Source organism: Gouania willdenowi, chromosome 11, assembly GCF_900634775.1.
Source record: "Gouania willdenowi chromosome 11, fGouWil2.1, whole genome shotgun sequence".
NCBI classification, from domain to species: Eukaryota; Metazoa; Chordata; class Actinopteri; order Blenniiformes; family Gobiesocidae; genus Gouania; species Gouania willdenowi.
The window spans coordinates 5370261-5388757 of record NC_041054.1 but is presented as its reverse complement, the minus strand read 5'-3'; the positions used below and the strand labels follow the sequence as shown (position 1 = coordinate 5388757).

Here is an 18497-nt window from a genome sequence, read left to right as displayed (position 1 = left end):
AGATCAGTGCTGGTCTCAACTGGTTTTAACGTAAAATCCTGAGTCCAACCAGTCCAAGACCAAGACAAGACCAAGTAAACAATGCTATTGAGTCTGCCTTCCTCAAGACCAGTCCTACGACAATAGTTCCAGCCATGAGTAACTTTAACACGTACCACCTAACCTCCGATAATCCCTTTAGTTCATCCTTAAACATCCTCTTAGCGTCCCTTTAAGAAATCATCATTGTAAAGTAGTTTAATGTGGTATTTTGGTTATTCTTCTGAGAAATCCACACATACAAGCCTTTTTTCACACACCCAAACCTAACAAATCATCGGCCTCGTCAGTCACAGGAGGTTAGTAAAGCTGTTAGAACAGATCAACACACACACACGCTTCCACTGTTTCCGTTCCTCACATTCCCTCCCTGTAAACTCGGGCGCTAACAAAGCTGCTAAAAGTATTTTTCGGCCTTCCGTGTCCCTGCAGCTTTACACGCTCATCATTCGCACTCATCAGTGCCTCATGTCTTGTAGTTGCTAACCGCGGGGCTTCAAGACCATATGGAGAAAATTGAGTCTCGGTCAGACTTGTGAAAGACTAAATCCACAATTCAGTCGCTTTTCAGAGACGATGAAAGCTGAGATGTTTGTGTTTCGCTGAAGGCAGCTGGCTGCTCAGAGCTGTGGTTCCGCACCTTTTTGGTCTCCTGTGAGTTTATCTGGATGGTGTAGATTGCATTTTTGTGGAAGCCGGCCTGGTACAGGTCAGCGCAATCACGGAACTTCTTCTCTTCATCCGCTACCTTCGAACTGTTTGGAACAACTGTAGAAAACAAGAAAAAAGAGTGGAATTAAATGCTGGCCATGCATTTAGTAACACAGAAAAATAAGTTTGTAAAATGCACAAAAGATTTGAGGAAAATGATGAAAAGTCCGATCTAGTCTGATTTGCTTATTATCATCAAACAGACTTGTCAACATTATCCGACTTTATTTTTTTGTCAATCGATTTAATACGTTATTGCTTTACATTGTAATCTAATTAAGTACATTGGGAGGAAAAGCTTTAGATGATTTAATACCACTGAACTTTTTAAGGAAGTTGCTTAATGACCCAGAAAATGACGCTGAGGCTGAAAAATACAAAATATGAATATGCTCACTTTACTTCATCACTGTAAATTAATGCTGATGTCCCATCTTTTTTTTTTATATCTACTCATTCTTGTTTTCATTTGATCATGTAAACTGAGCTGTTCTTGTTTTCTGGACATGCGACTCTGATAAAAAAGATACATGTAATGACTTCCATATGGATTCAATGAAGAACAGACAATACAATTTAAGGGTTTTCAAAAGCTTTTTATGCTTAGTTTGATAACCGTTGCGATAAACCAAAGGTCAAGATTTTTGTTAGTAACTCAATGAAATATTGAACAACAACGTGCTTTTTTTGGTGGGGGCTGGCCTTGTCTTACTGTACAAATAAAAAGTCCTTTTAAAAGTAAAAAGGTTGAAAAGCAAAGTAATTTTAAGTTAAGAGTACAGCAAAGTTAATAAAAAGAATAAAACAAGCTCCTCAACACTTGTTTTATCATCATAAACCCAAAATACATATATGAGAAATATGTACATACTGTATATACTGAAGATTCAATATCCAAATGTAGAGAAAAAGAGGTTAAACAAACGTCTTGAAAAAATACCTAACTAGTCTTTTACTATGGTCTACTGCCGGTGGTCATTCATATACAGTAATGTATATAAGCCCCTCCTCGCGCTATAGACCCCTATACAAATGGAAACAATCGCCGAGTGCGCCCAGCCAATAGGCTTCGACTTCATGTTTTTGAGACTGTCAATCAAAGTGAATGTGGAACTGTGCACGGCAACAAGGCCACGTGTCACAATAGCAAACAGGTAAGTATGATTTTGGCTCTAGCCTGACCCACAGACCTATATCAATGCGACCTTGCTATGTTCCACAATGAGGTGTGGCTTCTGGTAGATTGGGACATCGAGGCGTTTCTCATAAACTCCAGATTGCAGCTTTAATCATTTGGGTCCACTAAAAAAAAAATAGTGCCACAAGTGGAGATCGTGTGTCGCTACATTCACACTGCAGGCAAACGCGACCCAAATCCAATCTTTTTGCCCATATGCGACCTGTATCCGATCTGTTAAAGACTCTGCATCGTTGACGTCCCTATCCCACTGCTTAGACTCTGCATCCTTTACAACAGATCTTTGTAAAGATGTAGCAGCCATCACTGCAAACAGCCAGAGTAATAAACCTGGCTCTCTTCTTTTTCACTCTACTTAAAGTTTTGAAGCGCTGACTTCTGTTGGAAACTAACATTCTCAGCGCGACACACACTGGAAGCCTACATATTTACTCCTCCCAACATGTCTCACCATAGGACCTCTTCTGTGCATGCGCGTCACTTCAAGGTCGCATTCCGTTCATTCTCCCAACTGATTGAAGACACTTTTTATATGTTTTTGAAAACCATCCAAACTGTGCATTAGGACCTACAGTGTGAACGTAGTGACAGTGTACTGGGATCTGTAGCCTAGGATGTAGCAGTAATTAGATCAGCTGTACAGCGGAGTGATATGATCTGTAAAAAGTCCCGGTGCTGTTGTTGCCCTGTATCAGCACCCTTGGAATGTCTCTTGTCCAATTAAATCTCTTGGTCGGAACACTGTTGTATAATGAAGTCTATCAGCAGGACTTGAAGTGGTTCGTTAGCTGTGACTATTACGCACTCGGAGAAGAGGTCTGACTGACCAGCTGCATCCATTTCCATCTGCAGATAATTATGGCAGCACTATTTTGAAACCGAGCAGAGGGCTAAGGACAAAATACTAGAAGCTATAAATTTCAAGTTCCTGTTATAACAAGTGGTTTATGTTTACCTTCCTTAGCCCTTGTTATACTCGTTAAAAATTCCTTCCGATTCATCCCCCCCCCCCTTGTTTTCTGTTTCTTCCACCCATTCCCTTCTCACTTTCCACACCACTGTGCTCACTGTTGCTCATTGTTGAGTCAAAGAGGATGTTGGTGAAAAGTGAAATGTGTCAGTCGACCTTTGATGGAGGAGCTCTGTGATGGAGGGTGGTTGCTTGTTTAGGTGTACATGTACCATCTGTAGATATTGAGTGTCAGCGACAAGGATCTCCTGCTGTGACAGGTTGATAGAGTGGACCTCCGCTCCCTGGACTCTAATACAACAAAGGACGACCCTGTCAGGCGGTAATTTACCCCAAGCTGGCAACCGGCAGGGGGAACTTAGAAGATCCCTGACAGAGGGAAATGCTGAGGTGCTCAATCTGTAACAATTACCACCGAGGACTCGCTCCGTAGAAGACGACTGCTGATTGATTGGACGCTCTCATGTACACGCTCCCTTGAACAGCCAGCTGCCCAGCTCTCCAAATATTATTTATGTCTCAATATTTGTTTTTTGAAATATTATCTGTGGTTCAGTGGGGACTCGTATTCACAGGGGGGTTCGTGTGAAAAGACCAGCAGGGCCTGGCTGTTTGCATAAATCAGGATCCTTGCCAAATGATTCCAAATACAAAAAAGTAAAGAGGGTGGAATAATGGGGGTAAATGGGCTGGGATGAACGTTCACGCTCCCATGAGACCAAAATCACCTCCCTGATCGCCACAGGGAGTTGGTTTTTACACACAGAACTCAATGAACCTCTTATATTTTCTACAGTAGCCATTTCTACAGTAGCGATGCAGATCTTCATAGAAGAAAAACACAATTTAATCCAAAGTGTCCTTTGAAACTACAGTGATTCTTTTCCCTAGATGCAGGACTTCTTTTGGTCAGTCGGCTCTCTCTGTAAAATGAGTAAAACGACCCACGCATCTAAAATTAGAGACTAGTGAGAATGTTTTCAACATTGGACTCAAAAAATGGCTAAAATCAACAGTGTTCACAAGGGCTGGGTATCTCCAGGTACCTTGCGATACGATCTATCACAATATTTTTGCCCACGATAAACAATATCACAATACAGCGATTCTGCGATAATCAATATATCGCAGGAAATTTCATCCACGATACATTACGATATCTGTGTCACTGAAGAAATTCAGAATTTATTGAATCCACTGAATCAATTTCACAGGAATTACAAAATATTGTCAGTCAATTTCACACAAATGGCAGCCAAGTAAAACAAAGTCTATATGTACAGTGGCTCTTCTTAACACACGCACACACACAATTTGTAAATACCCACTCCTTACCTATTGTCTCATTGTACTGTGTATGTACTGCATTTTCTATATATTTACCTGAGAAACTAGGTAAAACTATTAATGTGAACACTAGCGGTGTGCCAAAATTATCGATACGATATATCGCGATATTTCAGCGTACGTGATCGATATACTGGCTCCAAATATCGATATTATAAAAAATATGCATTATACTGTATATATATTTTATTCTTATATATATTTATTGTCTTGTATTGTATTTAACTCTGAATATTGCTTTTCTTCTTGTAATGTTTTGTGCAGTGCATATTTCCTTCTTATTTTGTATGTATACTGCACAGTGTCTCTTCTGAACACACACACAAACACACACACACACACACACACACACACACAGTACAAAAAATGTTAAAAATCTTTCTGAAAAGCGTTTTTTTTCCCCTGAATATTTGTTGGACATTTCCTGCTAAGTTATTGTGTTTTGTGTTCACCAAATCCCTAAATCTTAATATTTTTGACTGTAAGATTAGTAGGTTGGTGTGTTCCTCATGTCAAGCCTGGTTTTCTTATTGAATTAACACATATCTTTGAAATCCTTCAGCCTGTTTTTGTTTTTCTGTTTAATGATAAAAACAAACTCCCCACTTCAAACCCAAATGTGCCAACTCATTTATGTGGATACCTAAGTTGATGTGGTGTGTTCTTCTAAACCTCATGCAAAAGTAAACACAGACACAGACTAAACCCCCAAATACAAAAGCACAAATAGTGTTTAGTACAAACCTCACTTTGTGGGTCAGACTGTGAGTTGAGTGCAAAACATTGTTCTGAAAACCAAAACCAAGTCAAATGGCATGTAATTTTATGAGCTACATTTTATAGTCACAGTTCTGCCTTTACAAAGGCAATAATAACCTTATTACATTCTTGTGTAAAGAGTTTATTTGCTTAATATTCCTGGACGTTGCTGAGGAAATGCGTCTTTCTTATTTTAGAGGTTGATTTTTAGGAAATCCCAACACATCATTCTCTCCTTGCACTATAATGTCACTAAAACCCCAAAATGCTGATGACCATCAACAATACATTGTTATTCTGTGTCCAGACACTCAGCTAAATGGTAACGGAGGCTAATCAGTAAATGAAGCACACCTGAGTGCCAAACAGGAGGGAGCGAGCACACGAGCAGAACACCTGAAAGCCCAGAAAGAAACAAGAACATTAAGAAAGCAAGGACTGAACAAAACATGAACTAAAAGAAGAACCCACATAGGGCTCGAGGCCAACACACACACACGAACACACAGATACACACATTCCAGCAGGCCATGACATGCATTTCCTATCGGTAAAAGTGCATAATTTGCACAGGCTTTAAATACCGTAAATCTTTTTCTATAATTATGATGCTCCAGATAAAGATTAGTGAGGAAGCTTTATCTAGATGTTATTCTCTCTCTTTTGTCTCTAATGGTTCCTGATCCCACCTACTTCAAGTGTCTGGTTTCAGTTGATCTTTTTATCATGCTCTCTTAGTTTTTAAAGTCTATTAATTCCAACAGGCTGTGGACGACTGAGTCTGGTTGTGCTTGAGGTCGTTTTTGCTGTCGTTGTTTGAGCTTGTGGTCTGGCTAATATGTTGTTTTAAAGCTCGCTAAATGCCATGACTTTACTGTGTAATAGAAATGTTGCAAGAAAAAAGTCAGTTGTTGGTCAATTCTTTTTACCTTATTATTATTATTATTATTATTATTACTAGTTCAGCTGCCAAAAATGACGGTCCCTCTCTTCAGTTCAAAAGCTATTGAACAATAGTTCACAGGCATTATTAGAGCATGACATTATTTCCACAGTTAAACCATTACTTTGCTGTAATGTTCTGGAGTTATTTCATGCTGAAGTGGTCGATATTATCTTCCCACTGGCCGGAGAGCTGCATTTAGCACATACACCCTTTTCTCAGTCTTAGGTATGTAGATATGTTTAGAAAAGAACTACAATGGCTTAAAGTTTGACATCACAACTGTAAAAATGATCAATGATGTTCATTTAGGGGGATCAGGAAAGATTGTGAAAATGAATTATGTTTAGAGGCCAGGTTTTTCTTTCTCCACAATGTTCCGAAGTTGAGGTCAATTGCTGTTCATATTAATGTTGTGCAATCTAATGTGGTAAACAGCTTTAAATTAATATTCATCTTGGCTAAGGAAAGTCACACGTCAACAACTTTTCAAGTAAACCAATTCATTAAAATGAAAGACGGCCGTCCATTCACTGACAAGTAAAGTCGAGTGTTCTAGTTCCAAAATTCTAATACGATTCCCTAAGCAAAGTCAAAGGTGATTGGAGGACGATCTTTAAATGAGTTGAATAGGGCTCAGTTTTCAAAATAAAGCCTAATGCCAGCTGACTCCAGAAACCTGGCTCTTTTCCCCAAATGAAAACACTAATCCAGTTCTTCAAACAAACAAAATTGGCTTCCTTGAATGTTGAAAACAGTGTGCGTGCGTCAGAAGATCCAATCTGAGCAGCCTACTCCTTCACCTCCATTGGACAGGGCTTCCCCCAGGACCAATAACAAGTTGACGTATATGGGACTGGGGTGAAGAAAGGGGAGACCTTTGACCTGCACGCCCGTCTCAACCTTCCATGCAGCCACGGAGGAGGAAAAGACCAACCACGTCGTGGCAGTGGCCACGTTCCTTGTCTATCTCCTCTTGTTAGAGCAGCCACCAATCATGGAGCGGGGGATGGGATGGGGTACACTGCTCTACTCACCTTACTGACTTTTAAAGTGTCAGGACTGGTGCCAAAATATAGCCAATAAAAAGACAATTTAAGATGGTAATTCATCAGAGAAAGTGTTGTATTCAAATCTAAACACAAATACGTCCAAACCATTCTGAATACTCCGGTCTAAAACCAAATCAAAATAAGAAACAGTGTGGTTATTTTGTTTTACTAACTTAAAAACAAAAGAGAAATACAGAAAAAACAAAAAACAGACAAGTAGCATTTTTCTGTTTTAAAATGAAATCTTGTTTGTGTGGGATTTGTTGTTTTTTTTTTTCATTTTAATTATGAATTTTATATTTGAAAGCACTTTGAGTTTTCATTTGTTGTAATTTCGAGCTATATAAAAAAAGTTGAATTAAACAGAATTGATATTTGGATATTCAAGTTAAAACTATGGACGAGAGCTTCATCTTTTAAGCTCACTACATAAAGGGGACCCACAGATGGGGGCGGACTTTTTTTCCCGGACAACAAAACGGAGCAACGCAAAAGTCAGATTACTGATGAATTGAAACATTATTAACACATAAATACATCAAAACAAAAAACTGGATGTTATGTAAAACATGCACATGGTATGTTATTAAAAGAACCAGAGGTGTTGTAATTAATCTACTGGTGCTCCTCTATTCCTCACACCAGCCTCACAATTGATAGTCACCAGTTTATTTGGATACTATTTGGATCGTAACACTGTTTGGTAAAGTTGGTACAATATTCATAGATTCAAATTTCCTGCATCAATAACTCTTAAACGAAATGTCATCGACTCACAAATTACGCCTCTTATATTTTTTATCAAACGCAGCAGAGAAAAAAGCCTTCCCCCACCTGTGGGTCCCCTCTGTGTGGTGAGCTTAAAACATGAAGCTCTGGTCCATAGTTTCCCCATAAATATCCAAATATCACACAAACATAAGATTATTTAATTTAAAAATAGAAAAAACGCTGCTTGTCTGGTTTTTGATTTTTCGGTATTTCTGTTTTGGTTTTAAGTCAGTCATACAAAATAACCACAATGATTATTTGTTCATTTGATTTGGTTTTTAAAACTGAATAACCAAAGAACGAACAGTACACTGATTACCCTAATCCAGTCTTTGATGACTTCTGAAAATTTGATGCAACATATACAAATATAGACTAAACAAGAGTTTGACCTTTCCCTCACGCAGCATTAAAGATTCTAAAGACCACAGCGTGATAAATACAAAGCATGTGTTAATCATGTGCAGCAGTTATCCACACATGACTCCAACGTCCTTTCATGACCTTGCTCCTTCCTGTCTGATGGAAAATCATGAGAAACCGCCATGTTCTTCCTGCAGACATGACCCTTTAGGACGTCTACACATATAAAGAGGGACTGAAACCAAAAACGTGACATACAAATTCATGTCAAGTCTCCTGCGACCACTGGGGATTGGAGAAAGGGTTGGGATCAAGCGGCGTTGGTGGTTTAAATGGCAAAAGGAAAAGAAAAAGGGGTAAGGGAGTTGAATAAGTTTGACCTAACAAGTAGGATTGGATTGCTGTTGGGTCAAACGCGAGGCCAGAAGGGAAATCCCTGGTCTCATATTAACCCAGAGGCACCCTGAGGAATTAAATAAGCCTATTACTTCATCACCAAAGTAGGGTTGGACATTTTAGTGAAGCCGTGAGCTCCGGCTTTGTTAAATTAGGGTTTGACGAGGGAATGTTCTGGGAAGGAGCACCATGCCGGTTTACGATTCTCCTAATGTCTTTAACAAGAACTGACTGGGTTACAATGGAAGCCATGTTTAACTATTCCTGCTGTTTTAAGTGATGCAGACATTATTAAGTGTCATTCTAGAATTAGAGGACATTTGGGCTTCGCAACATTTGAAAAATAATTTTGTATTTAGCTTTCTGTTTTGTTTTATCATTAATAGGTTTTATCCTATGAAAGGCTTGATTGGCTCAACTCAGGCATATTTTTTATTAGATGTTTTATTTGTTATTTGTTGTCTTTGGTGCAACCCTGTTACCAACATTAATCAGATATCTTTAAAAGTACATTACTTCATTTAAAAAAAAAAATATATATATATATATATATATAATTCCTTAACCATTAGGCACATTCTGAGTAACAATTTAATTTTAGAAATTATTTTTCATTATTTTCATTACAATTACTTTTCATTATTGGCATTTACTTGTTCAAGTAATTATGTGCACAATGTATTAGAACAAATATTTGAAAATAAACACTAGAACATCTTTTAAGGTCAATAGATCAAGTCCTTGTGAGTTAAGAAATTTATTTGTGAGCATTTTTGATTAAAACTAGAGTCAAAGGGTTGAATAGTTGCACTAGTTTCGATCATTATATACATGTGTAAAATAAAAGCTCATGACCACATAATTGTCATTTGACTTTAATTTGGCATCAACATTTACTGGCAGTAGTTTCAGGAATTTTCATGTTCCCACTTTTTGTGACTTTTGCTTTTTTCATCTTTTTCTATCTTTGTAATTTTGTATCTGAGATTTTGCGCCAAAGAACAACCCTGTAAAAACGTATCTCAGCGCATTACAGAAACTCTCTTTGTAGAACCTTTGCTCTGGTCTGGCAACAGTCATTGACGATTGCCTTGCGTTAGCATCATCGCTAATGGGGGGCAAGTAATACTAGCAGCTGTTTGTAACGAGCCGACTGATGATTGATATAGGTTTTTTTTTTTTTTTTTTTTTTGTGGAGGTGTAAACATATCCTTTCCTCTCCAAATGACCTGCAGTTTCTCCACTGGTGCTTGTTTTTAAAGGCCACAGTAAAACAGCAAGGAAACCGTTTTGTTTGCTACTCTTGACTTGATGCTAATGTTAGCATGCTGATTTTTAACAACTAAAAAAAGAAGAAAAACGATCATAGTATGAAACGAAAAGGCCGAAGGTCCATAAAGTACTTTTAATACGTATGTCACAACATTTTAGAAGATATTCTGGTAAAAATGCTGTTTCTCTTTATTTTGTCTGGTGATACCCAGCCCTAGTGAACACTGTTGTTTTGATTTAAGCCATTTTTTCAGCCATTGTTGAAAGCATTGTCACTAGTCTCTCATTTTAGATGTGTGAATAGAAAATTCCACCATTTTGCTTCTTTTTTGAGAAGGTTTTCATCCAGTACAATATTCTATTGTCTGTACAGTGATCTTACCTCCGTCTTTAGAGCAGAGGTGGAGCAGGTTGTGGACAGTGTCCATCATCTCCTGCTGCTGTCTCTGCATGGCGGTGCTGTTGCCCGTTGCTCGGCTCAGTTGGGCTTCCAGCTCCCTGATGACCCCGCTCTGCCTCCCCACCAGGGTTTGGAGGCTTCCCTTCTCCTGCTTCAGAGTCTCCAGCTCTTCTATGTGTCGCAACTCCATCTCCACCATCTTCTGCTCTAAAAGGCTTTATGAAAAATGTCAAATATCAATAGAACTCTATTAAAAAGGACAACATAATCCATCCATCCATCCACACTTCAAAACACATTCCGTAAGCATTTGCTTCCCAGGATCAGATATTGGAAGGGAAAAATAATCATGTCGCTCACAAATGTAAAATCCTGAGACAAATCTTACAAGTCACCAGATGATACTTTGAATATTTTTGTATTTCAAAATTATTTTATAGGTCTCTGTGGGTACCGCCATGAAACAAGTGGACCAAACCCATTTCAGCACCACTTCATCAAAGGCATTTCTACAGAAGTGAGCACTGAAAGAATCATACTTAGACACATGACATTTTTACTGCAATATTTTGCAATACATGCACCGTGATTTGTTATATCTACATATATATTAAAAAAAAGAACCTAAACAGTATTTTCATAGGTGTTTACTCTGTAGAATGGGGTTTAGTGTCTTTATGATTGTCAATTAGTCTCAATCAGACATGGACAACTGGTGGCCCCCAGGCCACACGCGACCCCCTAGAACCAATAGAAAAAAACTATCCAGAAAACATCCAAAAGATAACAAAAACACACAAAATAACATAAAATACAAAAAATAACAAGAAAAAAATGACAGCAGTAAGGCATAAAAGGACAACACAAATACACAAAATGACTAGTATGTATGCATGTATATATATATATATATCACAAGAATAATTCACAAATGGAAAACAAAAATACACAAAATGACAAGAAAAAATGACTGTAATAATGCAGGAAAGGACAACAAAAATAAGCAAAATGTCCTTTTGTTTGTTTTTGGATTAAACAAAAATATACAAAATGAAATAAAAACACACAAAATTACTATAGAAAATATGAAAAAAATAACAGTGGTCAGACAAAAAAGGACTTCAAAAATACACAGAATAAAATACAATACACAAAATGAGTTGAAAATATTTTTGAAAATCACAGGAATAATACACAAAAGGACAAAAGAAATACACAAAATGACTATAAAATAATAAAAACAAAATCAGCCATAACACACAAAAGGACAACATAAACACGCACAGTCATTTTTGAATGTTTTTGAAATTGAAATAAAAGGCACAAAATGACACAAAAAGGCATCAATATCACACAAAATGAAAATGAAATGTATAAAATGACTCCAAATGACTGCAGTATTGCGAGATTCTGTTTAAAGTTACAAAAGTCAAATGGATTCAGAATAAATACTTGGCAGCAGGTGGTGGGAGATGAATAAAAACAAGCTTTTCATACGTCCACTATTTTTATTTTTCACTGTTTATCTTTGCTACCTCGTGCACTGAGTGTTTACCTATTCTTGTCATGCAGCTTGCTGATCTCGTTTGTTTGCACCATCAGTTCTTTCTCCAACTTGTTCGTTGATAGAGAATTTTCAAGCAGCTGGATCTCAAGACGAGATGTTTGATTTAAGACCTGCCACGGGAAAAAAAAAAAAAAAAAAAAAAAAAAAACGAGCATTCACTTACAAAATACATACAAATGTTTACGATGCACATAGTTGGAACAAAGTCTGAAGACACCAAAACACGTCCATGTAATAAAAGCACATTTAAGCTCTGGTACACATAATCAAATACATCATATTTGTCTTTTTAATTCTACAGCTTGGAGCCACATCATAAGTATTAAGTCATTTTTAATAAAAAAACTAAGCACTTTTCCTGTTTTACGTCACCTTTTATGTGTTGTTTCAACACTGGCCTGTGAATGTTTCTGTAATCATTCCCTTCATACCTATCCAAGCGTACTGCAAACATTAGTTTATCCCGACATTTTCAACACCCCTAAACTACTTCCTCAGAAAACTTTCCTTTATCATGACAATGTTGTATATGTACTGTACCTCCACCAAGGAGGGAATATACAGGTGACGTGTATAAGTACTCACGTTACTGTAATTGAGTTGCTTTTATGGGTACTTGTACTGAAGTTCATTTTAAAAGAAGTAATTTGTTACATTTCTACACCCAACTGTGACTGAGTAAATTATACATTTTTTATTTTTTTTAATTTAAAATGATCAACGGACAAAAAAATGAAATGACCAGACAACAATCAAATGCATCACATCATAGCCGATCAATCAGATTAAATGTAATGCACGGCGCCAAAACAGACACAAAACTGTTTTAGAGTTCATACATGAGTACAATTTCAATCAAGTTTTTCTGCACTGATTTTTTTTCCTGATTTATATTTTCTTTGTTTTAACTTGTAAAGTGTCTTTGAGTCTCTTGAAAAACACTTTTAAATAAATGTCTTATTACCATTATTATTATTATTATTATTAATAAGTAAAAGTAGTAGAATTTATCAGTTAGGGATGTCCCTATACGACTTTTTCACTTCCGATACAATACCAATACTGCATCCTTGAGTATTGGCAGATCCCAATATTGATCCGATACAATATCAGCACGAATCATACATACTTTTAATACTTATTTTGTAGTGTGGAATGTTAGAAAAGGCTTGATCAAGTGATGTTCACTTCAGTTATTTTTTGTCAGTATATGGTGGGAACAACTGAGGGCGGGGACAGAAACAACAAATACTTATCTGAGCACTTACATCGGAGATTTAAGATGCAGTCCGATAAAATCCGAGATTAGTTTTCTGGCTGATATTGGACCGATATCAATATTGGATGGGGACACCCCTAATAATGGTACTTTTTCACCTCTGTTTATTTGAATGTTAGCAGGATTATGTCAAAAAGTACTTTACAGATGTGGACTAGATGTTATCCACAGACAAACTATCACGTGCAGGTGGGGGTGCAGACCCAAATGCAGGGACGGAGGCGGAGCTCAGGTGCATTAAACCAATATTTATTGTCTTTTGAGGCATGGTCAGACAAGCAGGGAGGCAGAGGTAATCAAGAACGCTTAAAAGGCAAACCAAGAACAAGGAGTGAGGGTAAAACAAGAAGAATAAGGAAATAAAGACTTGTTGTAAAGCCAGGAATTACTTTCATGAAACCGAGCCCAGATCACAAGTGAGAAACCATAGCAAATGTCCCAGCACTGAACTTCATTTATACACAGAGCATTTAACAGCAGCTGGTGACCAATCACCAGCAGCTGGTGCCCAGCAGGAGAAAGATACTGGGAGGGAGACCAAGAGTTCCTGCTTGCCCTACAAAATAAAACCCCATTCTGACACAAACATTACGCAATGAAAGATTCCATTAAATTTTGAAAGGGATCCCGATCAATATACTGATTCTGGATTAGTTTGAAGAAAAAAACCCTATCTCTCATCCTTGGCCAAAGTTGAAAAATTATTATTTTGGGTTATAACTGATGGAGCTTAATGAAATCTGACTCCGTTATGTTGGGTTGGTTGCTCAACTAACTCCAAACGCAATGTCTTGAATTGCATTTGATCAAACTCATGCTTTCTGTGTCAGGGTTACGGTAAAATCAAATTAAAAACCAGTTCTCATTGTATTCACGTGATACCTGTGTCTCCACGTCTGTAAGCTTCCGTGTTTGTTCAGCCGTCTTCGACAGGAGGTTGGTCCCCATTTCCAACATGGCCGCCGTGTGGTTGTGGACAGCACTGTGTTGCAGTTGGACCATCTCTGTCTTCATACTCTCTTTAATGTAGTTCTCAATCTGAAAGAAGAGACCATTACAAAAAAAAATGACTCATGAAATTGATTGGTGATGTCTTGATTGGACCAGCAGTGTCTGATTGGGGAAAAATGACCCAATGTGACCCGACTCCAGCCTCAAACTGAGAACGGCACTCCGCCCAAACCTGGCGTGTTTGGGTGGAGAGTGATCCGTTGCAGCATCAGCAGCTACAATAAAAATTCAAGCTTTCCTGGACCAAAATTTCTTCCGTCATGCAATCAATATTGTTCCCAATGCACATTTAAAATACTAAAAGAAACGTCTGGAGTGGAGGGGTATCACATCATTTGACTGGCATCAGACACATCCAGATGTGGATGGTTAGCCTGGGATGGGAGAGGAAACGATGAACTGATATCAACTGAGGCTCGTCAGAAACAGCCTCTTTCATCCTTATCAGCAAAACAGTCAATGCTTTAGGTCCAAATGACAGACTGGAGATAAAACTTTACATTGAATGAAATTCCTTCATTAAATCACACACGTTAAAAAAAAAAAAAAAGTTGCAGCTGTTTTAGGTCAAGAAGACAACACGGCCGCCAACAATCAGGGAGCGGCTCTGATGTCATCATTGAATGTGAGACTCCTTTAAAACCAGGACCTGGATGGACGTCATCCAGTGGTGCGCCCCAACAAAGAACAATGATAGACCTGTTCAAAAGCAATGCTGCATCAAATTAAATGCACAAAGTCAAATTATGCATTTGAGAATGTCTCCACCTATTTCATCAATGAACTGGAAAAGCCATCTTCTATGTAGTACTGGTAACCATTGGCCTAGATCAGATATTGGCAACCGGTGGCCCCGGGGCCACATGCGGCACTTGGTCTAAATCTGTGCAGCCTCCAAGACAAATCCCCCAAAAATTGTAATTCAAAAAATTTTAAGTAAAATGAAGCCCAACATGAAACACAAAATAACAATAAATACAGAAAGCAACCACAAAACCCCCCAAAAGTTTCCAAAAAAAAAAAACAAGTAATTACTATTACTCAAAATAACTGAAAAAACACCCAAAATGACAAAAACACAGCAACTACAAAAAGGCACTGCAGATTGACAATAAACACAATTTAAACATAACACACAAGAAATAACAAATAACACATATAATGAGTCATAAAATATACAAAATACCAACAAAAATTCCCAAAATGACAGATACATGCACAAAATGACTCCAAAAACACACAGAATGATGAACATTTTAGAAAACACCAACAAAACTACACAAAAAGAGAACAAACAAAGACAAAACCCTTTGTTTTATCTATCTATCTATCTATCTATCTATCTATCTATCTATCTATCTATCTATCTATCTATCTATCTATCTATCTATCTATCTATGTAAAATGAGACATTTACATATGGTAAAATTCTGTGAATGCATGGTCAAACTGAAAAAGTTAAATAGTTGGTCTTTAAATATCTTTTAATTTGTGTAACTTACTTCAAGATTAATTTACAAAAAATTCCAAAGCTAAAAAGACATTCTAGCCGTTTCCATTTAGGCCTATTCCTTAAAGGGACATTGTGGAAAGAGTATTAGTTATTTATGTTACTTTTACTTTTATCAAAAAAAGAAAAAAGTTGATTCAAACTGTCATTTAGCTGATGGTCACTTGGGACAATCAGGTAAAGAAAGATTTCCTGTCAATCATCTTATGAGAAAATAGGTATCTGTGGTGAACTGAGTTAGTTTGTCTCCACAAAATCTTGCAATATTAGCTACAAAAAAAATGAGCTTTTATAATAGTCAATCAAAGATGGATGTGGTTCTCGTGGGTACATTTGCTCATTAGTAAAAATAGAGGATATTACAGTACATGGTATGTTGCAGATTCAGTTCAGCAGAAATGTGCAACTGGCCAAAAAATGTTCAAATGGCCAGCGTTAAAGTTGAACACAGCATATGTTTGTCCATCTACGGCAGACATGAGACGTAATAAAGCTTCCACTAGCTGTAAACTACACGAGACTGATATAAGTGTCACTTTCCAAATAACCTCCAATGGTCTGGGCTCAGGATCTGGAAAGAAAACAAAGAGATTGGAATTTGCAAAGCTCCAGTAGTGACGGATTACTGCCTGTGATAATGAACCATAGAATATGAATGTGTTTGGCAACTGTTCCTCATTACACCCAAAAAATGTAGTATCCCCTAAATCTGGGGATATTTTGCAAATAAGGCTTTAGACACTTGACATGAAAAGATTACATGGATGTAACACCTTCTGCTCTGCACAGAATACTCTGTTCACGGTCTGTGAGAAAACGAGGAGCTTTGCAAAGCCTAAGTAACCACAAGACAAAAGATAGTAGGGGACAGACGTCTGAAAACAACCCAAGTCCACTGTTCACTTCATGGTTGGTCTCATTGGGAATGTGCCTGACTCATGGCTGTATCTAAAGACGGTGATAAATGGAAAGTACCAAGAAGAAAGAAGATTACGCAAACACACCCCCGCCATGTAGAAGTCACCACTTTGGAAGCTATAAAGGAGCTTCATGTGGGTGTTGGGCTATTTAGTCACTTTCTAACCTTGACTTTGGTAAACACCAGGCTTTCAAGCTGCTGGTGATTTTTTCTATCAGATAAAGACACATTGTAGGCCTCATTGATCAGTAAATCAAAGCTTATTTGAGCAGAAAAAAAGATATAAAAGGTTCAAATTGCCACTCGAACATTTGTCTTCATCTCCACTGTAAACACTTTTTGGCATTGGCGGAAAGGTTTTATGCATTGCATTGTGGGATGTGAAGTGTTTTTACTTCATTCTTACCGTGATTTATTGTGTTTGCCCCGCATAAACTTTGCCAAAGTTCCCAACAAATTTTTGGTGTTTTCACGAACTGAACGTTGAGGCACAACAATGGCGGATGTTTATTATTTTGTGCTTACACTTAAAGATCTGGAGCCGGAGAAAATCGAATGTCTCGCTGAGTGAGAGAGTATACTCACAACAACCTAGAACAAAAAGTGTCCAGTGAATCACCAAGTGAATCATCTAGTGAAACCCACAAAATCAGAGAGTTAAAGCTGCAGTATGCAAGTTTTATTTGGCATCATTTGGTCAAAAATCCATAATCATCTTTGAGCACATTGTTATCCAAAATGTTATAAGTGGACAGTGAATCTCTTTTCCCTCTCCTGGCCCTGTGAATTAAGTTTAGAAATTCAGGAGTGTGATGCTAGATTTCAGCCAATCAGAAATCTTTCTACAACCACATGTGCTCCATGGGCTGTTTTGGCTGCTCAACTGTCGTCAGGGGCATTCACGTACGTAAGTGCAATGGCGGACGTTCCAGCAAAAGTCTCCATAGCAGTTTTAGACACAATAATTACACGACAAATTAAGCGGAAAAAGGCGCTTTCATATTTTTAAGTGGAAGGTGAGTGTGAGCAACCATTCTGAATGTGACTTTAGTTCTTTTAGTTTCACCTTTGTTCCTCGTAGCCTGCTAGCCTCTTTTCCTTTGATTTACATTCAAACCATGTGATTTTTGAGATTATATCAGAGGAAAGTGTTATAAATGTGCTTTTAGTCCATTTTCAGAAATGTGTAGTTTTTCGCCTGGTGGAGGTGCGTCTGATTGTCAGAACAAACGTGATGACCGTTTCCTAACTCCTCTCCTAACACCTTTCCTTAGCCCTTTGACGTCATCCACGGGGTATTCGGAAGCAGCCCTAGTGTGCATTTAGGAAGCAAGAGTAGCTTATTTTGATCTATTTTTGTTAAACAGTATAGAACAGTGGTTCTCTAACTTTTTTGGCTCAAGTACCCCCCTTTGTCCGACTAGAATTTGCTCAGAATTCTGTGAAAAAAAAAACTTCAGAGCAAAATGATGGAATAAGTAAGTGATAACACACATTTTAAAGAATCTCATTTTGTAAATAAGTGGAATCAAACAGTATCTATTATTTAGTTTTATTTCTATAGTTTTTATCATTTACGGTCGTTTCCTGCATGGTGTAGAACCAAGACTGACTCTTGTATTTTCAGTTCATGTTCTCATCAAAATCATTTATACCATCATTTTGTGTGTTTTTTTTTAATGTCTTTTTGTGTATTTTGTTGTTGTTTGTTCTTTTTATTATTCAGTATATTTTTCTCTTATTTTGTGTTCTCATGGTATTATTTAATGTATTTTCTCTCAGTGTGTGTGTTTCTGGTGTCGTTTGGTTGTTTCTGATGTTGTTTCTGATGTTGCTTTGCATTTCTCTGTTATTTGTGTGTATTTTGTATTGTAGTGATGTTGTGTATTCTATTTCTCATTTGTTGTCATTTTGTGTGCTGCTGATAATAGTATTTTTTTGCCGTCATTTTGTGTATTTTGTTGTTGTTTGCTCTTTTTTTATTATTCAG

At 37.4% G+C, this 18497-nt stretch overlaps 1 protein-coding gene across 1 annotated transcript in view; it reads right to left on the bottom strand.

The window, feature by feature from the left end:
• Window positions 1-18497, bottom strand: part of angpt1 (angiopoietin 1) — a 71708-nt gene that overhangs the window by 28580 nt on the left and 24631 nt on the right. Inside the window, exons 2-5 of the mRNA XM_028461122.1 lie at window positions 13950-14105; window positions 11777-11898; window positions 10204-10436; window positions 680-807 (exon numbers count right to left, since the gene is read on the bottom strand). Of these exons, the coding sequence (XP_028316923.1) occupies window positions 680-807; window positions 10204-10436; window positions 11777-11898; window positions 13950-14105 (639 nt within the window). The remainder of the gene's footprint in view (window positions 1-679; window positions 808-10203; window positions 10437-11776; window positions 11899-13949; window positions 14106-18497) is intronic.